Source organism: Sturnira hondurensis, unplaced genomic scaffold (genome assembly GCF_014824575.4).
Source record: "Sturnira hondurensis isolate 20B ecotype Veracruz unplaced genomic scaffold, ASM1482457v3 Scaffold0005279, whole genome shotgun sequence".
In the NCBI taxonomy this organism is placed as follows: Eukaryota; Metazoa; Chordata; class Mammalia; order Chiroptera; family Phyllostomidae; genus Sturnira; species Sturnira hondurensis.
In genome coordinates this window covers 15,368,355-15,392,819 of record NW_028077910.1, presented here as the reverse complement: position 1 = coordinate 15,392,819, position 24,465 = coordinate 15,368,355, and the positions used below count along the sequence as shown (strand labels likewise).

Sequence of the window (24,465 nt, the reverse complement as noted above, 5' to 3'; positions counted from 1 at the left end):
GAGTAGAGCAATGATTCTGCATCAAATTTTGTGTTAGGCCTGAACATTCCTCCACAGAAACTTCAGATGATTCAGAAGGCCACAGCTGTAGGAAACTGGTGATTGGCAGCTTCATCACAACAATGTGCCCACTCATGTATCATGTCTTGTGCAGAGATTTTTAGTGAAACATCAAGTCACCCAGGTGACTAAGCCCCTCTGTAGCCCAGATTTGGCATCCTGCTACTTGCGGCTTTCCCCAAAACTGAAATCATCTTTGAAAGAGAAGAGATTTTAGACCATCCATGAGATTCAGGAAAATATGACCAGACAGCTGATGGCGATTGGGAGAACTGTGAAGTCCCAAGGTATCTACTTTGAAGGGGACTGAGGCATCATTGTCCTACGTACAGTGTTTCCTCTATCTTGTATCTTCTTCAGTGAATGTCTACTTTAATATTACATGGCTGGATACCTTCTGGACAGACTTTGTATCTTTCTTTTCTTTCTCTATCAGACCATTTTTGTGGGTTTTTTTTAGTTTCCTCTGCACCTGTCACAGTGTAATGACTAAGGCCATAGAAGTTATTCTTACAGATTTCTTTCAGTGAAACTTCACTAATGTGTGCAGTCAGAGTGTTTGGCACATGTGCTTTTTCTCAGATGATATTGTTTGATGAAACAAATTGATATAAAAGAAATATCAAATATTGCATCTCACAGAGTTGTATTTGCTTTACTTTAAGTGACTCAAAAGAGAAAACCAAAATCTTAATGAACTCCAAGAGAGACAATTCCCACCCATTTGTAGGCCTGGCTTTTAAATTGGAGGTAAGTTGCTTGCTAATGTATTTAACTGTTATATGTAGAAATTTTCCTTTAGGCTTTTATTCCTACTATGAAGTAACTCTTATGACACATTTGGTTGCAGGTTTCTCCGCTGTTACTCTTTTCTCTCCCTTTCCATTCTGACTCTGTGGAAGGAGGTGACTGCACTTCCCACTCTTAAGGAGTGGAGATTACGCTCTGCCTCCTTGAGGGAGCCGCATCTACTTAGCTTATCTGGGGTTCTTCTGTATGGGAGAGTTGTCTTTTCCCCCGTTTATGTATTATGCATTCAGTCATTTGTTTACGTCAGTATGGACTTAAGGGCATGTACTACATTTTGCCGTGCGTACTGTGCTGCTGTGTATGGTGCGCACCTACATTTTTGTGCGCACTGTACATGGGAATATCGTACTCGTTATTATTCCCATGGCTTGCGGTCATTATACCCGTGTATAGTGCGCATCCTTATTTTTCCCCCCCAAATTTGGGCAAAAACGTGCGCATTATACACAGCAAAAGATAATGCTTAGTACTTTGAATTACAAGTCAGTGGAACGTTACTTGTTTTGTTGCCTAGATTGGCCAGGTTTGGCCCTTGGAGCTCCTTCAGTTGGCTCCCGTGGCGTGCCCCAGTGTTTGATTTTCCCACTGCTTCCTTCCCTTTCTGGCAGCGCTGTGTATTCCAGGCTTCTCTTGAATATTCCCTGCCCCGGCCCTAGAATCAGCCTGTTCTTCAGGAGTCCTGTTCCTTTTAATAAAGAGAATGGGATCAGAAACCAAGATTTGGCCACTGGGTATGCTTTTTTGTTGGGCTGTCTTTGCTTCTGTTCTTATTATTTTATGTGGGGAAAGAAAGGTGGATAAGTTGGAAGTGGTATGGACAGAATTATATTTGGGGGGCTTTTTCCAAATTTTAAAATTTTATAATGTAATTTTTTTATCAGCAAAATGAGAAAAAAAGGTAATTTTAAATTATGAAGTAGAAATAACATAGCAGTGACAATTTTTATACATAAATCTTTAAAAAATACATATTTAGGAATACTTTCTTAGGATCCCCAGAATAATGATTATATAGTTAAAGCTACAGAATACATTAGTATTCAGTGGTTTATATCACCAAATTGCATTCATACTCAGAATTAGTGTATTAGATTATTTTGATGAATCTTTATCAGCAGAATATTATTACTAAAATCATTGCTGACTTCATAAATGAAAAATGTTATTTTAATATTTTGCTTTGCCTTAATTACTAATGATAGAGAATATTTTTTCATATACTGTATTATGCAGTTGTGTTTTGTAATTCCTTAGTAATTGCCACTTTTATAAAAAATTAGGGTCAAAATTTTTATTTGTATGAGCTTTCTCTAATAAAGTGAATTTTTTAAAAACAGTCAGTACTTTCAAATTTATACAGTCAAGGCTGTGAATCTTTGTCTTTAGTCGTTCTTTCGATTTTAACCTTAGAAACTCTCTTCTTTGAATATATTTAATAAATGCTTCTTATTTTATACTTTTTTGTGGGGGGGGGGGATTTTTTTGCCGTTAACCCAACTGGAACTTGCTGTGCTGTGTGCTGTGTGCGCCGAGGCAGGGCCCGACGGACCTCCTCTCCCTCTGACAGTTTGTCCGGCGACCGGCTCTGAACGGTGCTGCGCTTTCCCATTGGTTGCTGTGTCTTCTGTATCACCTCCTGATGAATGAGTTAAACATTTTAGGTGTTTATACGCTACTCTGTGGAGTGCTCAGTCTAATTTGTGCCAGTTTTGTACTTTTTAAGTTTTGGAGGATTCAAAATGTTTTAATATTAGTTTTAGTTTCTTCTCATTAACATATATTTTCACAAGTTTTTTACTTTTTACCTATTCCTCTACATGACTTTTAAGATCACTAATCAAATGTTTAAAATTTTTTCTTGAGATTTTGATTGCAATTGTGTTAAACCTATAAATTAATATGGGAACAATTGTCAAGGTTTAAATATGTATCTTATTAATATTCAGGAGAAATTGATCCTTAATTATTCATTTTATATTCAGTTACTTTACAAAACTCTAACATGTAAGATTTCCAGGTGATTATCAAATTTTTTTAGATGTCTTATTATTACTAATGATATTTCTGTTGTCTTTCCAATAATTATACCTTATTTTTATGTCCTATTATAGTAAACTGAAATTATGAAATAATACAGAAAATAAAAGTATAGTTCCTTAAATAAATAATTTAAAATTTTTTTCTAATAACATTTATTTCAGAGAGAGCAGAAGTGTTATCTTGGATTGTGATACCAAAAAGAATAACAGCTGTTTAATTACCTGTATTCAAAACTACTAAAATTGGTGAGGGGATATCCGGACATGGTTGTGAAGTTTTCCTCCTGATTTTGATTCCTATGTGTTTTTTTTTTCTTTCTGCCCTTCCCCACTCTTGACTTCTAGGCAGGTCGCTTTGGACAGTTAACTTACGTCCGCAATTATCAGGGGCAGTTGAAGAAGGGCGACACCATCTACAACGCACGGACGAGAAAGAAAGTGCGGGTGCAGCGGCTGGTGCGCCTGCACGCCGACATGATGGAGGCGAGTGCCTGGTCGCCGGGAGGTCGGGAGTTTCTCCACTTCGGGCAAAATAGGTCCGCCTTCTCGGTACCCCAAGCCCCACGAGAAAATCACTTGCAGTTGAATGTGTTTTCCTAACTTCTTCCTTTCTGGTTAGGTACAATTCTGATGCAGCACTTCAGTGTGGCTACATCAGCAGATGTTAGGAACATACAGTTCATATCATTGTTCGTGAGTTAGCTGGGTTTCCTCAGTCCCCGAGGTTAAGGAGAGGGGACAGTTAGTTCCCCAAAACTCAGAACACAAATTCAGCGCTATCCTCAAGAGCCGTCATTACACAGGATACAGTAGGTTTTTAGGACAGTGGTTCTGAAAGGTGAGGGTAGTAAATTCACACATTGTCCCATTTTGTTAACTAAAAAATTCTGAAATACGGCCCATCCGAAAGTTCTGTGTAATGCTAGAGCTTTATATTTGTAGAACTCACCCCAAGAATGGCCATAACGTGTTAGAATCCATCTGTAGATTTCAGGCCTCCGAAGTCTGGTCTGGGAGATACATTTTGGCTTGAATTCTTGAATTGGTTCTGAATCTGTCCTGGCCGTCTATGGTCCACACATAGGGTTAGGCCTTGGTAGGAATGCCAAGTGTGTGAGGTTATCTTTTTCTCTTTTATCTCCTTTTCCCAGTTCAGCACCATATTTCCCGAGGAATTTTAGTCTAAGCAAGGTCCTCAGATGTTCAATATTTTTTGGTGCTCGTAACTTTTGTAGCTCCTGGAAGATGAATAGGCAGTCTTTCAAAATTAGACAGAATTGCTGTTTTGAGATATAGGCAGCAGGGGGCAGGCTAGAGAGATTAATGATTGTCACAACTGTTTTGTGGGCCAGAAACCAGGGAAATTGTACAGCTGTGTAACCATTAAAGTAAGACACACACACACTTGCTCGTTCACAGCCACAGCTGGTATGAATGAACTGTCGTGTAAAAGGACAAAAACAAGGAAGTTTAGAGGCACCAGTGCTTTGTTCTTAGACTTCCTGTTTTCTTAACTGCATGCATCTGTGAGAGATTAAGATTATTTTAAGTAAAAGGGACTCCACTCTCCCGCCTTTGTTTTCAGAACTTCCGTTGTAGGCTTTTCTCATACACCTTTGTCGTCCGCATCTTGTCGTTGGACTGTGGCAACACACATGGTACATGCTTTTAATCCCTGGGAGTGACTGCAGAACCAGGAGGCTCCGCGTTCTGTCAGCACTGCCTCATGGTAGCAGATACACCCAGTCCTGCTGCCATGGCTCTGAGTTCCCATTAGAGTAAAGTCTTGTCTATTGAAATGGGGTTTAAATAAGGGCCCAGTTTAAGGTATGTCTTGCCACGGTCAGTGTTGCTTTGATTCTAGCTAATTCATTCTTTATAAAATTCATGGGGAGGTTCTGCCATGTTTGTCTATGCTCAGTGGGCTTCGTGTGCAAGTTCTGTCTTGCTGCCCTGTTCTGATTTGTATTACTTGTTATTTCTTTATTTAGGATGTTGAGGAAGCATTTGCTGGAGACATCTGCGCGTTGTTTGGCATTGACTGTGCTAGTGGAGACACATTCACAAACAAAGATAATAGTGGACTTTCTATGGTAAGTCATTTAATTTCAAAGCTGTTTACCACTTGAGTTTCAAAGGTCTGTGTTTGTATGCAGTACATTTAGTACTTCAGAAAAACCATCACAGTGGTTTCATTGTGTAGTGCTGTGAACATCAAGTATGGGTTGGTTGTGACTCTTTAAATGCCGGTTGGACAAGTGTGCTGTGTAAGCTAATTTATCTGGCTTTTCTTAGTAAAGTCATTTCACGATCCTCTAGGGTTTCTAGTGTAGGGAGGAAATCTCCTCTACACAGGAAAACACACCTGGTCTGTGTAGCTCCGATTCCTGAGCTCTGCCTCCCCATTGTGGGTAGGTCTCCAGTTGCTGTCACCATCCCCAGGCTGGTCCCCATGGAGTGCTCTTCCCTTAGTAACTCAGCAACCGGAGTAGACCCTTCCCTCAAGAACTGTAAGAGTGGACTAACGTTTAGACTAGACTTGGCTATAACATAACAGAAGGGAACCAAGATGTGACTAGACAGTTGGACAGCCTGCTCTGTGGCACACATAGGTCCCTTTTTACCACGGAGGCACCCGGAAGTAATTTGAAAGGAAGGAAGGAAAGTGAAAGAAAGCACATGCTATTAGTACAGACAGACCCTGGGAAAAGCCCTGAGGCTGACGATCCACCTCTGTACACAGAGGGCAGGGAAAGCCTGGAAAAGAGGCAGGCCACTCCAGTCTGGCACCTGACAGTGTTTTTCAAGGGAAGCTTACATGGGAGGCACATCTTGGGCAGCTGCAAGATGAAGTGGGTAGTCTCTGCCCTTCCACCAGGTGCCAAAGAATTATTCTATAGGGTAAAAAGAGGGGGGCAGTCACAGGTGCTAGTACAGGAATGCTACCTGATGTGGAAACTACAAAACGTGTTTGACCAGGTCAGGACCTCAGCCTGTTCCAGGATCCAGCTTGTAACAGAAGGCAGGAGAGGGGTGCGTTCTTTATGTCAGAGTGAACATCAGTTAGAGTCTGAGTCTTCAAGGGGGGGTGGCAGTAAGCCACCTCCGTTCTGCCCAGGTCAGCTCGTGGTCCACACAGTGGTCACGCCGTGGAGTAGTCTCTTCTCCACACGTGCTTCCGCAGTTCCTGCTGTTGGATTCCCTTCACCCACTTCCCAGTTTTGTCCCTTTAAGAGAACAGATTGTTCCACATACAACAAGACTCTACTGAATTTAGTAAAGAAAGAATATGACTACACAGAGGATAGGTAATTTATAGGGAACAAATTGACAACGGATCGTTATGTAAGCACTGGTCCAGCCCTGACAGATGAGCACTGTAGTAATCCCAGATCATATGACAGACCCATAATTTTATAATACAGGGTTTTGTGTAAAATATTGTCTCATATCTGGTTTTAATGTTGATGTAAGACAGTACAAAAATTAAGTAAATCTGTGCAGGCTTTGGGGGGGCTCTGGATAAGAGGACTGCCGTGTGAGCAGGATTAATAAGGCTTTCTCCGTGTGCTTGTCATTAGCAATAGGAAGCAACCGGGGGTGTGTGGGAAGTGCTTAGACTTTCAATCAGACCTGGGTGAGAGTCTGCCCTGTATTACCCACTGGCCTTTGGCCACATTATTTTCTCTTCTTTCCTTGCCTTTCAGATTTTATTTGTAAAATTGGGTTAATAAGATCTGCCTCTCAGAGTTGTGGTTGATTAAATGAAGTATCATGTATAAAGAATTTAGTGCCCTTTCTCTGTTTCTCTTATCATAATTTGATTAAATAATTTATCAGAAGATAACAGTAAATGTAGCCACCAGTCAATCAGAATTCTACATTTCAGCATTTGGATTCATTATAATAATTATGTTAAATTGAAAGTATCGATAGACTTAAGGGTCATAAACAGTTAAGTAAATAAATAGATACTTTATTTTTGTTGTTTTGGGAGGGAGGAGATCATATAAATGGATGCCTTTACTTATGAATATATTAACAATTTTATTTATTTAATGTGTATAGTACATGCTTTTAACTCTAGGGTACATGTTGTCTAGCCTAAAGATGTTTAGTGCTTTTTTCTGACCGTTAAGATTAATCCATCCCTGACTCTGATTCATTTAGTACTATATTAGAGTTCTTCTCTGTTTTTTAAAAAATATTTTAGGAGTCAATTCATGTTCCTGACCCTGTCATTTCAGTAGCAATGAAGCCATCTAACAAGGTAGGAATTTGCTTTAATACTTATTTATTTATTAACAGAGGGAAAGGGAGGGAGAAAGAGAGGGAGAGAAACATCAATGTGTGGTTGCTTCTCACGCAACCCCTACCAGGAACCTGGGCCACAACCCAGGCATGTGCCCTAGAGTGGGAATCGAACCGGTGACCCTTGATTCACAGGCTGGTGCTCAATCCACTGAGCCTCCTTAGCCAGGGCTAAGCTCTTTATCATCTGACTCCACAACACACATGATATCCCCTGATAACCAGCAATCTTACTGTTTCCATTTCCTCTTTTAGTGTTGAGATCACTTTTTAAAATTTACCAGTCAGTAAGCAGTAATTAGTCCTCAATATATTTAAAGAAGGTGATGGTATTTACGAGACTGCTTCATAACTTTACTAAGTAAAGCTGTAACTTGCCCCAGACTGGTAAGTGTAACATCCTAGGTTCAGATCGTTAGAGGATGGACAAGGGGAAATAGGCATTTGTCCTAAGTTGTAGGAAACCCGCACTTAAAGTACATTAGAATATTGCATAGATTAATTGCCTCATGGATCATAATGCATCTCTAGATTTGTTGTAGTTATAAAGTAAATGTACAGTCATAACATGGAAAGACTGTTTTTCTCACTTCCAAATATAACAGGTTTATGATTGGATATGATATTGAGCTTTTTACAAAACCAAGATAACGTAAGTTTGCATTCACATTAGCTTATCATTGGAATTGAATGTTAATTGTTTAGTGCTTAAATTCTTTGATGTTCTTAGCAATCACATTAGTATGGTATTGAACTCATTCATGCACTGAGTGAACAGTTATGACTTCGTGTGATCTGGGAACTGTCATGTACAGCACACATTCTGGTTGGTGTTGTGGATGTATTAACAGTGCTACTTAATCTATTTTGAGCAACTTGAGATTTTACAGACCCGTTTCATTATAGAAAAAAGAATGTTGAGGTGGCAAGAAATGTTATAATACTCCCACCTCAAGTTTGAGGGAAAGCAAATCTTACATCTTATTATAGTAAGATGTCACAGTTTATTCCGAGTACTTTGCTTAATTGTTTGCTTTTCCCTTCAGAATATGCAGGGCTAGAAGTTAAAGATAGATGTAAGACTTTTGTCCTGATAGTTTACAGTAATGGAAGGAAATCAAATGCATCAACATCCCGAGGGTTTTTTTGGGTCTCAGGATTATTTGCTTGCTGGAGTGAATAAATTTAAATTAAATAATGAAATCACTGCGGAAAGCTGTTCATTTCAGGAGTGGAGGCAGGGATGATCTAGTGAGCTGAGAGTACCTGGCAAGTACAGGGAAAAAGAAAAAAGACTTTGGAGACAGACCAACCCCAGGTCATTCTCAGCATTGCCATGCACCACCTGTGCAGTCTTGAGCAAGTCACATCACTTCTCTGCACCCAGTTTCCTCAGCTGTAAAATGTGGATAATTCTGTCTTGCAGCATTACAGTTGGAATCGGAGATAACATCTACAGAATATGGAACACACAGCTCCAGGCATATGTAATAACTTAATGCTGGTGATTCAGGGTGTGTCAGTTTTCCGTTGCTGCCATACAAATTACTACCAACTTAGTGTCTTAAAACATCACAGATGTGTCATTTTTTAGTTGTGTAGGTGAGATATCTGATGCAGTTCTTAATGAGCTTGAATCAAGGTTTCGGTGGGACTGCGTTCCTTTCTGGAGGTTCCAGGGGACAGTTTATTTCCTTGTTTACTCAGATTGTTGGAAGAATTCAGTTCCTTGTGGTTGCAGAACTGGGGTCCCCATTCCTTGCTGTCACCCGAGGGCTGTACCTGGTGTCTAGAGACTGCCTGCCCCCTTCCTCCCGTCTCTCATGCCTGCGACAGTGAAATGAGCCCTCCAGTGCTTTCAGGGGTGTCCAACCCACAGGCCGCATGCAGCCCGGGATGGCTATGAATGTGGCCCAACACAAAATTGTACATTTTTATACTTGGAACATTTTTTTTTGCTCATCAGTTTTCATTAGTATTTGTGTATTTAATATGTAGCCCAAGACAACTCCTCTTCTAATGTGGCCCAGAGACGCCAAAAGGTTGGACACCCCTGCATATGTTTCTTGCCTCTTCCCTCTTCACATATCTCCGACTTACCCTTCTGCATTCCTTTTCCATTTTTTTAAAAGCCCGTGTGATTACTTTGGGCCCAACCAACCTATTTATGTCTGTTCCCTTAATCACACTGCAAAGCGCCCTTTACCGTGTAAAGAAACATTCACGGGTTTGGGGGTTGATGAGCGCAAACCCTTGGGGGGCCGTTACTCTGCTTCCCCCGGAAGGAAAGTACATCTAAGGAGAATAAAGATGCACAAAACCACTTCCAAACAGGTTGTTTTGAAAGTCTTAGTGCGGCACTTGCCTGACTGTTGGTCTTAACTGTCCTCTGAATCTGCAGTAGAGTCTTGGTAAGCATGCCTAATCCTTTGATTATTTATAGGATTTCTGAAATCTAACACAGTAACACAGATTTTACTTTCTGCTTCATGGGTAGTTTTCCACTATTGGACAGATTTTGTCAGTGTAGTAGGAGAGGGTATCAAGTTAAGTCTTAGACTCTTATATCTTGGTATGGAAAGAAAATTCCATCAGCCAGCTATTTCCAGCTCTATTGGCTGGGTGGTATCCAAACTCACATATTTAAAGGCTATTTTCTAGGAATTTGATGGTAGATCACTTTTATTTAACTGCGTATGTATTTAATTTTATGCAGTGAAGTTCTTTCAACAGTCCCACTGCTTATCACAATTAGTAAACTCTGTAATGACTTTCTTTTTTTAAAGAATGATCTGGAAAAATTTTCAAAAGGTATCGGCAGGTTTACAAGAGAAGATCCCACATTTAAAGTTCATTTTGACACCGAGAGCAAAGAGACAGTTGTCTCTGGAATGGGAGAATTACACCTGGAAATCTATGCTCAGGTAATGAATAACAAGGAAATTCAATTCAATTGATTTTATTTATGTTTGTGTTTTGTTAAGAGTAAAACTCTGTCATTCTCAGTATAATGTCCATCAACTACAGTGGCTTTTCAGTCTCACTCCGCTTTGTGTCCAGATGCGGTGTACTGCTTCCTCTACTGGGTATTACAAATCAGCTATTTTTGCTCTGTAAGGCCTTTTATTGGTAAAGCATTGCAGACTTCTAGAGTCAAGGTGCAGGGGATTCGTAATAAGAGCATCCATCCATCCAGGTCATGGTTGGTTAGGTTCAGTACATCTTGGTCCCAGCCTTAGGGAGACAGCCTGCAGGGAGAAACCTGCTAAGTCGGCCCACCGGTACCCACTCTTCAGGCCATGTCTTGCTTGTTTTATACTCAAGTCAGTACTTGGAGATGATTATAATATGGATAAAAGAATGGGTAGATGGAGAGCAAATACAACTAAGTGACGAAGAGGTAGGCAACCTATCAGATGTATAGTTCAAAGCACTGGTGATCAGGATGCTCTCAGAATTAGTTGAATTTGGTCGCAAATTAAATGAGAAAATGAAGACTATGCTAAGTGAAATGAAGGAAAATGCACAGAGATCCAACAGTGATGGGAAGAAAACTGGGACTCAAATCAGTGGAGTGGACCAGAAGGAACAAAGAAATAACCAAATAGAAAAGAATGAAGAAACAAGGATTTTTAAAAAATGAGAGGCTTAGGAACTTTCAGGACATCTTTAAATGTTCCAACATCTGAAATATAGGGGTACCAGAAGGGGAAGAGGAAGAGCAACAAGTGGAAAAGTTATTTGAACAAATAATAAAGGAGAACTTCCCCAGTCTGGCAAAGGAAATAGACTTCCAGGAAACTCAGAGAGTCCCAAAGAAGTTGGACCCAAGGAGAAGCTCACCAAGGCACATCATAATTACATTAGCCAAGATTAAAATGAAGGACAGAATCCTAAAGCAGCAAGAGATAAGGAAACAGTAACCTACAAAGGAGTTCCCATCACACTGTTAGCTGATTTCTCAAAAGAGACCTTACAGGCAAGAGGGGGCTGGAAAGAAGTATTCCAAGTCATGAAAGGCAAGGACCTACATCCAGGATTGTTCTGTTCCACAAGCTCTCATTTAGAATGGAAGGGCAAGTATAGTGCTGCCCAGATAAGGTCAGGTTAAAGTAGTTCATCATCAGCAAGCCCTTATTATATGAAATGTTAAAGGGGCTTATCTAAGAAAAAGAAGGTAAAAAGCGTGTATAGTAAATGACAACAAACACAATTATTAACAACCACACCTAAAACAAAAACAAAAACAAACTAAGCAAACAGAACAGGAATAGAACCACAGAAATGGAGATCACATGGAGGGTTAGCAACAGGGGAATGGGAGGAGGGAGGGGGGGAAGGTACAAAGAATAAGTAGCATAGATGGTAGGTAGAAAATAGGGGGAAGGCAAGAAGTGTGGGAAATGTAGAAGCTAAAGAACTTATGACACATGGACATGAACTAAAGGAGGGTAATGTGGGTGGGAGGGGGTGTGCAGGGTGGAAGGGAATGAAGGGGAGAAAATGGGACAACTGTAATAGCATAATCAATAAAATATATTTTAAAAAAAGAATGGGTAGATGAGATATGTACCTTCCTAGGAAACATTCTGTGTACATCTGAATGAAAACAAGATGCATAACTTCAGATTAAAAATTCTAATTGTGATCATATCTTTGCAGTTGAGACAGTACAAAACTCTGACAACAGATCCATACACTCTTCCAGTGAATATGTAATAAGATGGAAAAAAGATGAAGTTTTAGTGGATATATCAAATGGATATAAGTGTAAATTAATCAGTCTAAATTAGAATGCACGTATATAGAACATATAAAAGCAGTTTTATTGCTTAATATTATGTAGCTAATCCTTGTAAGATACTTAAATGTTTAAGATTGATCATTTGTTTATTATATTTAAATAACTGCTTCCAATAATTAAGATTTTTAGGATTTTTTATTTTGATTTTCTAAAATTTAAATACACCAAAAAATTATTTCCCCTGCTCTTTTTAGAGGATGGAAAGAGAATATGACTGTCCTTGTATCACAGGAAAGCCAAAAGTTGCTTTCAAAGAGACCATTACCGCCCCTGTCCCGTAAGTATGCTACACAATTGAACATACTATGAGGCTGTAATTGAAGCTTTTTATTATGGGATATGCACAGCACTGTTGCTGTTATTAAGATACTTTTACATCATGAAACTCTTTATTATGGAAGCTGTACAGTTCTGTGCTGTAATCAAGACTTTTATACAGACCGACACTGGGATATACACTTATACAGATTTGCCTGGCCCCTTAAACGCTAGATGTCAGTGACGAGTGACGTACACATCAGTAGTACGCACGGGGTCTTCGCTCATTCCAGCTGTGCCTCCTTTGGCAGACGGCTGTGATGTTTTACTTTAGTGCCATACTGTGGGTGCCAGAGAACTTGCATTTGCCAAGGAATAATCTCCTGCAAGTAAAGGAAACTAATGCTATGATAAAATTCAGAAAACATTTAAGAAAACACAGTTGGATTTATACTTTGTTAGAAACAAATAGCCCTCATAAAGAATATCACAACACAAATTCATTTACTACAAGTATAATATACCTGGTGCCTATTTGAATTTACATGAATTCTGATTTAGAGTCAGAATTAATAAGGCATAGGAGCTATGAAACAAGTATTGATTTTCAAAGTGGCATCATGTGAAGGCTAAGTGATACTTTACCTGAGATGCAATGTCGTGAAGTAGAATGGTGTAGTCTAACTCAATGAAGTCGTCATTTCTTTGCTGTAATAAATAAAAATCTGGTGTGTAAAACAATATCATTGGCAAAAATAGTACTTTAATTTTTAAAATCAGCTTTCATTAGATGATTATAATACTTCCACTTAGGTAAAAATAAAAATTTAATGTCATAATTGATTTAGCCTGATGGAAAAACTTTCTCTTATAAATAAGTTTTTTTTTCAAACTACAACTTAAAATTGTGATTTTTCATTTGTTACTCTGCAAATCATTTCCCTTTCTGTTTTTAGTTTTCGAGTTGCTGTAGCTGCTTACGAGCAGTAGTCTGTAGCTAGCCATTCAAACTCCCCTGATGTGTGCAGTGTGCAGAAAAACATGACTGAAGAGATAAACTACTGAAATGAGTGTTTACACTAAAGGAAACCAATTTTGTGATAGAAATTCTCTTTAAAAAAATGAAAACAGTAAAATTTAGTGAATGTAGTTACCTGATTTGATAATTAAAGCTTTGATCTGTGCTGCTTACCGCTTTGTGCACATCAAGTATCGATACGGTCAGCTACCCAGAAATGCTGCATCCACGTGGCTTAAAACCACAATCACCAGACACAGGGCTCTTAAGGCTTGTAATCAATGTACTGAAATAAGCCCCAGACTTCACAGGGCAGCACAGGCTCCTGTGGCTCCTTTGGTTGATAGTGATTATAAGTGACCCAGGGTCAGATAAAAATATACTAGTGTCTCCTTATGGTATCTTGAAGTAATCCTTTCTTTGGCTAGGTCAGCCAGCGAAGAAAGAATGTCGTTTAAAAGATAAGGTAAAAATCAGATAAGGTAAAGATCAGTGTTGGGTGTTACTAGGTAAAGATATATAATAGTACAGGGTCTGGCAGAAGTAAGGCCTGCTTGTGGTTGGTCGGGTAATAATATGGGTGTAATAATTTACAGTTTTAATTTGAACATTTCATCTAAAATGTCGCATGGTGTGCTCGAGTGTGATATGATCATGTTACAGAATTACATGCTTATGATTTTGTAACAAAAGGGCATTATTTGTGCTGGACCCTGAGGCAGTGGTGAAACCCTTCTGCTGAGACTTTTATTAGTGCTTTAAAACTGCCGTTTAGAAAAGGTTTCTTTCCTAAAACTACTAGCCCTATCTTTTTGCATATCACACTATAAACACACAGTGTGAAAAGACATGAGTGTGGTTACATATTCTCTGCAACCTGGACCAGTCGGTGTCTCAGTTACTGGAGGCCATGGTACACATATAGGGATGATGTAATTAGGATCGATGTCTACAAAAATGCACTAGAAAAAAGGACTGTTTCTTAAAATGTCACTGTAATGTTTGCGTTAGGTATTCAACACCACACTCTGAGTATTGTAACTGGGTGCCCTGCCTTCCAGTGCCTGTGAGTATCTAGTAACTTGTTGCAAAAGCTTTTGGAGTAAAGGTGTTGCAGGCACTGCCTTGCAGTCACCCACAAGCTGCAACAAGTCACCGGAGAGTCTGTCTTTTATGGAGCTGACTAAAACTGCCGTGGTCTCTTTGCACGCTGTCTTCCTTCTTTTTCATACTACGAGTTGACATAGTTTTTTTAAGGTCTAAAAAGAAGCAGTTTATAATAGTCATATCAGACTTAAGGAGAGCAGGAGGATAAGGTATGAGGTTATAAATTACAACTCAATGGGTTATAGAAAAAAATCATATACAGAAAGCTTCATAAAGCCTGAGATGCTAATATTTTTGTCCTGGCCGACCTCTGGCGAGGTGGGGGGGGTGGGGGGGGTGGGGAATGGCAGCCATGTTTCTGAGTACCTCTGGCACTGCGATTTCAGGAGAGGAGGAAAGCAGAGGTAGTTTCAGTATTGACTGTAGTAACTTGAACACTAAACTTAGGCTGCCAAAGGAAGTAATCTGTATTAAGATGAGCACAAAAACCGACTGCCAAATTATTTATAATTTAAGACTTTGCTCCTCTTGAAACTGCACCTTCACTTTCTCTGGCCTTGATTGGAATCGCTTCTCCTTCAAAATCCTAGGTACACTATTTTAAATACAAAATTAATGATTCATAATACTTCCAATAAATATTAACCATATTAATAGCATATTTTATAGGCATTACTTACCACTTGCTTGACGGTTTGAATTTTCACCATTTTATACCATGTGTTTTCAGTAGAATTCTGCCATACTATATAACCACAGGCAACCCAGGCTAAATGTCGAACTGGCTTCATTTCTGGAGATATGTTTCCAAAACTGTCTGGTGAGGGAAACATGATAAATGGGATAACTTTATATATACAGAATTAACCTTTTACAAAATCTAAGTTGTATGTTTTCCCATGCCATATTTATATACCTGGTATGTTTTGTGCTTCCATTGGTTCCTTCATGGATTTGAGTCTTTGATAAAATGTGTTATCTTCTTCATCTGGGTTCTTTCCAATTTCCCCTTCAAACGTGAAGTTGACTTCAGGTGCAGTATCTTGTCCCACTGGCGGGTAAAGTACTTCAGCTGTGCAGTTCACTGTCACTTGCTGTTTGAGACATTTTGCAAAAGATCTTTACATGTAGGCAGCCATCCATTACTAACTATTACTCTTTGAGATACAATATTTAAAGCAGTGGCCCCTCCCTAATGGTGTTCTTTCAGACTTGCCTTCAGTGTGCCTACTCCAGAGGTAATCTAATTGGGGGCGGCCTGGTTATTTTCTGAGATGTATCTAAAATAGACAACTTATTTTATAACTTGTTTGGCCTTATCTTTTAAAGCCATCTTAAAACTTGGAATATATTTCAGTATTAGTGGAATATCCATTTTCAAGGCCAGATTTTAGTCTCACTTTCTATACCAACTCCAGACTCTGGTTATTTTTTAATTCTTTCTATTCCTCTGCTCCAGAAATAACACATTTTTTCAAACTGAGACACAACTATCTCTATCTGGATGTAAAATTTAAAGATTGTATGTAACATCAGTTCTGCTTCAAAAAGATGATTGTCTAGTGGCCCAGATGCCTTTTAATGCATCTTATGTTAGCCTGTATCTCTTCTGAATTATGCTTAACAAAAGGGCAAGCTTTTTTTAATTTCAGGATGGTTACAGTTCCTTCCTAATACAGTTCCTTTATTACTCCTTTTGAGTTTGTCCCATTAATAATGTGACAAGTATATGAAAATTTCCCTCCTCCATTACTGAACCATTCTTATCTGAACATGGTGATATCGGTTGGCCACTCTATGGCTCATAAATTTTTAAAAACACTTGATTTCTTTAAATAAAAGAAATCAAAGGCAGAATGAGAAAAGGCACACAAAGTGATGGATGTTTGGAAAGTAATTTATTTCACTTGTTAATAGAGGTCAGACGCCCTATGAGTATGACATTTGAACCGAAGTCTGTGGAGTCTGTCTTTTTCCTTGATCAACAGAAATATTTCACGTATCTCAGAATACCCAAAAGGAGTAAAAGCTGACTCTTGAATGGTCATTATCTGTTCAAGGCAGGGTTTCACGGCAACTTACGAAAATACAAATTAACCCTAAGATTTTATCAGCAAAGGTAATCTGGAATATTTAGAGTCAAATTTCATTTAATAATAAAGGATATTTCACTTACTTTTTGGATAATTTCTTCCACAGAAAACTTAAGGCGATACTTATGTCCTCGTCCTGGAATATCCTAAAATTAAGGAAATGTGATGAGTTACTATGACAATAGTAACAATAACTCAGTTCTCTGCATTGTTAGAAGAATCCATTCCCATTTCGTTGGGGGAGGGGGTGGCTGACTGGTGGGAGTAAATAAAGCCTCAGACCTTAAAAGTATATGACTGTTTATGAGACCTCGAGTCTCACAGGGACCTCCACTGGGCTTATTTTGGAGGAGAACACAGGGTCTGCAATTCACTTTCAGTGAGAGGACTTCAGCCTCTGGGTCTGTGATCCTAATTCTCTATATAAGAAATTTTGAAACAGCTTTTAATTCTAAAGATGACAAACGGGCTACATCGTTGAAAAAATTTTTCATAGAGCCCTGTATACCCTCCAAATAGTGGGTAATAATTGAATAAATAACTATTATTTATTTATTTATAATGAATAAATAATTCATTGAAGGTGAATTCCATTCTGAGACAGATTACTGCAAAATGATTAGCATAGTAAGTACTGTTTTTACTTGTATATTAGTAGACCTGAAAATTTATACTTTAATAGATTTTATAACAGTAAGAAACATTTAGATATTTCACTTTTGAATCAAGATACAATGGAGCATTTATACCTAATTACCTGATTTGCTTCAGTTAACCTCTACTCCCTGTCAGCTCTTAAAGACTGTTAGCAGTTAAACTAATGTCTGATAAATAATGAACAATCTCCAACCCATTAGATTTTAGTAAAATGGAAACAGGCTTAGTGATTGCTAAGGTCTAAAGCATTTAATTTAAGCTCCAAACCACATAATTCAGGGCCATCTGGTGCGGCAGTGTTCGGGGCTTCGGCGCGCACTGATACCGGCTCTCAGTTGCTCCTGCTCTTTGTGGCCCCTTTCTTGTTGGTCAAAGGGGCTGACGAGCATTGGTCTTAAAATGAAGAACCATTTGCAAGACAGGAGCTCTGGCTGATCCAGATTGTGGAGTAGTAGATGAGAAATGTCATAGCAGTTTTAAGATTTTCTTTTTGAATGGTTCCTACAGGTTTCACTCGGAGAAAGGGGAAAATGCTGCCTCCCGTCGGAAACATTTTCCCATTTCCTTGTACTAGTGCCCATAAAAAATGATCATGTCTGTGCTGTCCCTTGACCACCAACAGACCAGGGCTGTCCTTGGATTTGCGTTGTCGCCTCTTCCCCGGAAACATCAACCCCTCTAGATCTGGCAAGGGCAGCAGTCAATCCCAAAACGCCGGAAGGGCGGCTGTTGCAGACCCTCGAGAGTGGAGAGCCGGCGCCCCGCTGCTGGACTCACCTCCATGCTGGCTTGTTGGACTGTCTGCACCAGAAACACCTTGTGGGGGGTCCCCTGCTGATAGTTAATGCAGTTCTCCACCACCGAGGCCGCCCTGGAGGCGGGGTAGTGGGTCGGTGGGATTTCCATTCTTGGTGAGCGCAGCTCGGGTCTGCTCCAGCCTAGCCGGACGCCACGAGTGCGCGTGAGTGCGCGTCCGGCCCGCTGTTGCCGCCTGTGGCGGGGTTGCAGTGCTGGGTGGGGCGTGGGCGGGACCCTGGCTCTTTCCCCGCCTCTCCCTCTTTCCTGCCCTCCTTCCTTCCGCTTCAGGAAGCTGCCTCTGGGCGCTGGCTGAGGCCGACCCTGGCCCTGCTCCGTGCACTTTTACCCTCAGGTTCCCTCCTAGCTGGCACTTCATCCTTCCTTTTTGTAGCCCTTACAGAAGTGCGGGATGGGCTTTTTGGCTTTTGCCTTTCTGGAGTGTCTCCTCTGGAGCCTCCAGTTTCCTCTCCCTAGCAGGCAGTCTGGTTGCTTTCCTTGCAGAATGAAGCGCAGCTTCCTTGTACACCACCCACAGTATCACGCACAGGTCAAAGTGCAGAGGAGCTCCCGGCAGTGACTAGATTCTCTTCCTTCTTTCCCTTCCCATTGTGAGCGTCCAGGAACAGGGTTGCTGTCCCCCACTTTTTTTCGGGGGGGGGGGCAGTTCTGCCCAAATCAGGGTGTGAGAGACTGCAAACCATAGCATTGATTTGGAGGATTATGTGATTTGATTCAGGAGAAATTTTAAAATGTGCTTGCACCATCTCTCTTCACGTAGAATGATGAGATTTTGATGCACAGTGTGCTTCCAACCTGCTCAGTCACTTTGAAAATTTAACTGTAAGGATTAAACACCCTTAAAAACTGAACTTATATGGAGCCACTACATTGAAGTTGAAAAGCAGGGATTTTTAAAGCTGCTTACTTCATTTAAGCAAGCCCAAACTCTTAGTAGGCAGTGCATTTTCCATCTAGATTTCTTAATTACTTTCTTGGGTCTCTTTTGAAGGAGATCCAATTTAGGCCGTTCAGATTTTCCGCAGGTCTGGAAGCTAAGGTTTCTTCTCATCAGATGTATTGTCAGAACTTCACTTTAGCTTGTTGGCTTGGAAATAAAGATTCCTCTTTTTCTCAGAATGGGTTCTTGAAGATTTTCTTTTTCTAGGCCTATGTCATAGTGCTACTTTAAAAAGCTTTAAAATGTATAATAGTAAGAAGTAAGGCTTCTTCCGTGCTTCTTCCGTGCATTTTTCCGTGCTTTCTAGTTATATTAGCCAACAACTATGAAATAACTAGAGAGTGAAGGGGTTAGTGTCTCCTCGAGGCTTTTTCTAAAAAATTGAAAGTTGTTTTTCTTTTGAGGAGAAGAGGTGTGAGTAATTTGGCCAAACCCTGAGGTTGTGTCTGTGTGTGTGTGTGTGTGTAAATGGTTTGGATTGTGTGCTCCTTTGACAGTATCCAGGAAAGAGTGGCTGTCACGTTCTGATGGCACCGAAAGAGCTTTGTGTTAATAATGAATTGTAGTTCCACAAATAGCTGGTTAACGTCTGTGTCCTTACCAGAGTGGTTAGAAGCACACCGTGTGTGCTTCCTAGAAAAGGTCGCCCTTTGGAAGCTTTAGGAAGTTGCTGTCTCTATAGTTCAAAGCTAATGGTATAGGTTAGGAATTAACAGCATTTGTTAAAAGTACACATACCAATTTAGGTTCTTTTGAAAATATAAATATATTAAAAATGTAACTGCCTATTTAAATCTTAAACTGCATTAAGAGAATCTCGTTCCTGCCCTGGCTGGTGTAGCTCAGTGGATTGAGCACAGGCCTGCGAAGCAGATGATTGCAGTTCGATTCCCAGTCAAGGCACATGCCTGGGTTGCAGGCCAGTTGCCTGTGGGGGACGCACAAGAGGCAACCATACATTGATATTTCTCTCCCTCCCTCCTTTCCTTCCCCTCTAAAGATAATTAAATTTAAAAAATTAAAAAAAGATAATTTAAAAAAAAGAGAGAATCTCATTCCTGTATTTGAGTCCTTGAAATCTTACTAAAGCTTCATGAATGGTTAGTCAAGATTATCCTCAAATAATGTATGGGTTATCTTGAAAGTAACAAAATTATTATTTGCCTCTGAGAGCAGGTAAATTATAATTTTATATAACTATAAATATAGAACTAAGAAAAAACGTATGGCTTGCAACTTTGGTATGGCTATAAAGTCAAATGGATCTACAGCATAGAGATAGTAAAACCGACACAATTCTAATTAACATTAATTTTAATGTGAGCAGTGACGTTTTGCCAAAACGAAATGACCTTTCACAGCATTTCAGTGATCTCACTGTGGGGGCATGGATTCTCTTAGTGTAAGCTTGCCTGTACTCTTCACTTCTCTGTTTAAACTGTTGTACAACTATTTGTATAGCACCCTGGAACAGCTTTGGAAGGGAATGCTTCATTCGCAGTTTAAATCAGTTTATGTTCTTATTAGCTCTCTAGAAGAACGTTTGATTTTGAGCATCGGTTTGAGTGCAGATCCTGACTGAGCAACGTGACCACTGTTACTGTGGTTGGCACGTTACCTTCTCTAACCCTCGGGTTTCTCGTCTGGGCAGTGGTGGTGAAAATGGCCTCTACTTCGTCAGTTTGTGGTCCAGAACAAGTACAGTGATCCATAAAAAGTTCTGGATACAAATCTGGCGCAGAAGTGTTTTGTTATTTGGCCTCCACTTGGTTATAAACTCATACCTGGTCCCTGGACCTCCGGGGATGACCGCCTAGTCAGTGCGCTGGCCCTTGGAGGAGCCCTGTCCAGTGGAACCTGGAGCAGTAGCGGACGCGCTCTGTCTATGCCGTCCTGTACGGCAGCTGTTCTCCACATCTGGCTGTTAGCCGCTTGAAATGGGACCAGTGCGTCTGAGGAACTGCACTGTAAATTTTATTTAACTTTAGTTAACTTAAATGTATATATCAGTGCTTACTAATTACCATATAGACAGCACAGATCTCTAGAGTATGATGTATAGATGTTATGTTTTTGTCAAATTGAAGACAATTTAAAATGTCTCAGAAGCTCATGCGCACCTGACAGTATGTCGGTGAACCACAGTTTGGAATCCCTTCACTAATTCTGTGGTGACTTGGCAGTTGTTTCTCTTCTGCTTTCCTTCTCTTTGGTCTGCTGACTGTTTCATCTCTCCCAGGAAAATTAACCTTCCAGCATTTTTTTCTTTCCACCCCATCCTGAAGCTCTTGACTACTGGAAGATTACTTAAAGGATTTCATCAGGCACATTCACATTTAGGTTCTTTATGAAATAGCCTAAATGGCAAAAAGATAATGACTGAATGTGTCATTCAAATAGACACATATACAGACACAGTTTGGTGTTTACTTCAAATCACTAATAGCAACATAAATAGAACAGATGAAGCATTTTACATACATATTAAGCATATGTAAACATAGGCTACTATTTCACTGAAAAAACATTTCATGAGTATCTGCTGTTTGCAAGACATTTCTTCCTTTAAAATGAAACTTCCTCAAGACTATAAGATAGAAGAGACCAGCTCCTTTCAAAGTTGTCTGTGAATGACTGCAGATAAATGGACATGAATGAGTGCGCGTTCCCCCCTCCGTATCCAGGGTGGTTTGGGAGAAGTAGGTACCAGTTTTGGTAGGAGATGCTACTCAGGTCTCTTCCTGAAACTCCCTTTTTCTGTATTGCGTCTGTCCATAATGTCCAAGTCGTATAAAATCACGTAGCAACCATCTGAATAAATTAACTGCAAGTCTCCCATTTTCAAATAATTGTCCTCAGTTGTAGAGACTTAAGGAGAGAGCATTCTTCCAGGAAAGGGAGGCATTCCGAAAAAAATGAGTAAGCTCTTTGGAATGTAGGCTATTGGAATGAGAATCTTAGACTGTCTTATTTTTCTTATTAATAATTACTTCTACTTTTCTACTTGGGAAATGAATTCAGACTTCGCAGGATTGAGGGCGTGGATTATTTTGGTGGTGTGCCCCTCTCTCGCCTCCTAGTACGAATGGAAAGGAGAGAATTCCTTTTAAAATAAATTCTGCAATAAAATTTTATAGCAAGGCCATCATATTCAAAGAAAACATAAAAATGATGAAATGTGGTTTTTCGTTTAAATCAGTAGGAGTGATCTCATTTTGGTAATTACATAATGCTATGTTGATTTTTTTTCCCTCCTAAATTGCTTTCAGGTTTGAGTTTACACATAAAAAACAGTCGGGTGGTGCAGGCCAGTTTGGAAAAGTGATGGGTGTCCTGGAGCCTCTGGACCCAGAGAGCTACACTAAGTTGGAGTTTTCAGATGAAACATTCGGGTCAAATGTGCCAAAGCAATTTGTGCCTGCTGTAGAAAAGGTAATATATATATATATGTTTATTGCATTTTACAAAATCAGAAAGTTTTGGTATCCAATCATGTTTCCATCACATTGTCTTCCATGGCTGATTTTAATTACAGTGCTGCTTCTTTATGTAATTGTTAAGCTTTCCATCCAATTATGAATCCTCAATTCAGTAAGTTCAGAGCTGTAAATCTGTAGTATGATGCTGAAAGGAAATCATTCTGTTTTTTAATCATGGTTATTTCTCTTGGGAAGTTGACAAAAGTTCCATATTTCTCTTAATAAATTAAAACTACTCCATTGCTTGTGATCAGCAGTGTAAATTCATTGTAGTCCTGAGGTTCCCTGAAGGTTTTAGGTGACTGCTGTGGTAGAATGATTGTTAATTCAGAATCCCCGCAGCCGGGTGGGGCCGTCAAGTCTGCTCCCGGCTTCTGTGCCCCGCGGTCACTCCCAGCGCTCAGAGCCAGCTCAGTGTCTGTGAAGTGGGAGTGAAGGACTCGGACTGGAGCGCCTCACAAAACCGAGGGTCACAGAGGACGGCTTTGCTTTGGAAGCCGTGACGTGCTTTGCACATGGAAGTGGTTAGTGTATTGTTTGCTTTCTAGGTCACCAGCTTTAAGGCTGCTGTAAACTTTTAATAACTGTTTTTACAGGTTGAGAAACCTATTCATTTTTAACCTTTTAACTTACAAGTCTTTATTAACAGGTAATAATTTTGATTTCAATGGTGATAGCATTTTTTGTGATTGGTGTATTTTATTAATTATACTTTCTTTCGAGACAATATTTTGTCAGTATCTTCTGTTCTCCGAGATTAATGTAGCTGAGTAGTGCATGGGTGTTTTTCAGCAGACAGTGGTTGCAGTTTTGGAACACCAGAGCTGCACTGTGCTGCATGTGCAGTCATGTAGTTGTTTTACCAAGAAAAATTAACTTGACTTGTAGGAGCTCTATGAATGTATGTTAACGATCGAATGAAAAAGAGCTGCAAACTTACCAAATTGTACTCTTTAAAGAGTAAGTGAAGAGTACAATTTGGTATACTTCAGTGAAGCTGCATTTTAAAGAAGAATTGCATTTGGAAAAGCGACCTCTTCATTTTAGTTTTCTGACACTACAGCTATTGTGCTATGATCTGCGGGGCGGGGGGCAGGGAGGCGGGGGTGCACGCAGTGGCGGGTGTGAAGTAGGAGCTCAAGACACAGCTGTAGATCGGATGCTGANGGGGGGGGGTTCTTTTTGGGAGTTCTTTAGATTTGCCTTTAACATTGCCTGTAGGTGTCCCTGTAAAATTAAGGTCACACTGTCACTCTCGTGGGTTGAGAGTGTTATATGTGATTTCTGAAGGTGAGGTTTTGAGAAGGTGATTGTTACCACTCCCAGCATCACTTTCAGACCAGCTCACACCTTTAACCAGTATACTTTTCCAAGGGGATCACTCATCTGGATGCCAGAGTAATTAAATAGTAGGCTGTTCAACTTTTAAAACCTTTTTTGAGGAGTGAAATACAGCAAACACAAAAATGTTAAACTTCTGGATACTGAAATGTTTGCGGGTCCTGGGAGATGCATCTATAAGGCCAAGCCACTCACTCCAGAGTGGTGTCCATTCACTAACAGGGGTTTCTGGATGCCTGCGAGAAGGGCCCTCTGTCTGGTCACAAGCTCTCAGGGCTCCGGTTTGTCCTGCAAGATGGAGCGCATCACATGGTGGATTCCAATGAAATCTCTTTCATCCGCGCAGGAGAAGGTGCTCTTAAACAAGGTATGCTGGGTCCTCGCGCTTGCCAGCCCCGGTGACCATTTCCCTGTGCTGCTCTGGTCTTCCCTTCCAGAGCACTGGGCGGTGCACCAGGGAACGAGGCTGGGCCTGCGCCAGTGTTCATAGAAGCCAAGTGGGCATAGAGGACGCTGTTCTCTCTCTTCTAAGATTAAAAGCCTACCCTGTTCTCCTAAATTATTTGTTAATTTTTATATATTTAAAATCATAAGTAAACCAAGTTTTTAATAGCAAAGACAGAAATGCTCAGAATTCTAAGAAATAAATGTTAACTACAGTCATTCTGGTTTTTGTGATTTGTTCACATGTCAGGAAATCCATAAAGTTATAAATAATTTTTTTTCACTTAG

General features: G+C 40.0%; 2 protein-coding genes across 2 annotated transcripts in view; one reads left to right on the top strand and one right to left on the bottom strand.

Annotated features, from left to right (window-relative positions):
* Positions 1 to 24,465, top strand: part of GFM1 (G elongation factor mitochondrial 1) — a 39,245-nt gene that overhangs the window by 9,521 nt on the left and 5,259 nt on the right. Inside the window, exons 8-15 of the mRNA XM_037046654.1 lie at positions 726 to 810; positions 3,255 to 3,392; positions 4,901 to 5,002; positions 7,123 to 7,179; positions 10,007 to 10,144; positions 12,219 to 12,301; positions 22,183 to 22,345; positions 23,956 to 24,100. Coding sequence (XP_036902549.1) covers positions 726 to 810; positions 3,255 to 3,392; positions 4,901 to 5,002; positions 7,123 to 7,179; positions 10,007 to 10,144; positions 12,219 to 12,301; positions 22,183 to 22,345; positions 23,956 to 24,100 — 911 coding nt within the window. The remainder of the gene's footprint in view (positions 1 to 725; positions 811 to 3,254; positions 3,393 to 4,900; positions 5,003 to 7,122; positions 7,180 to 10,006; positions 10,145 to 12,218; positions 12,302 to 22,182; positions 22,346 to 23,955; positions 24,101 to 24,465) is intronic.
* LXN (latexin) lies at positions 12,331 to 18,444 on the bottom strand. Its single transcript, XM_037046655.1, has 6 exons — positions 17,935 to 18,444; positions 16,584 to 16,646; positions 15,324 to 15,501; positions 15,088 to 15,224; positions 12,928 to 12,990; positions 12,331 to 12,665 (listed from the first exon to the last, which is right to left on the bottom strand). The coding sequence occupies exons 1-6, from the start codon at positions 18,061 to 18,063 to the stop codon at positions 12,567 to 12,569; spliced, it is 669 nt and encodes a 222-aa protein (XP_036902550.1). The 5' UTR covers positions 18,064 to 18,444; the 3' UTR covers positions 12,331 to 12,566.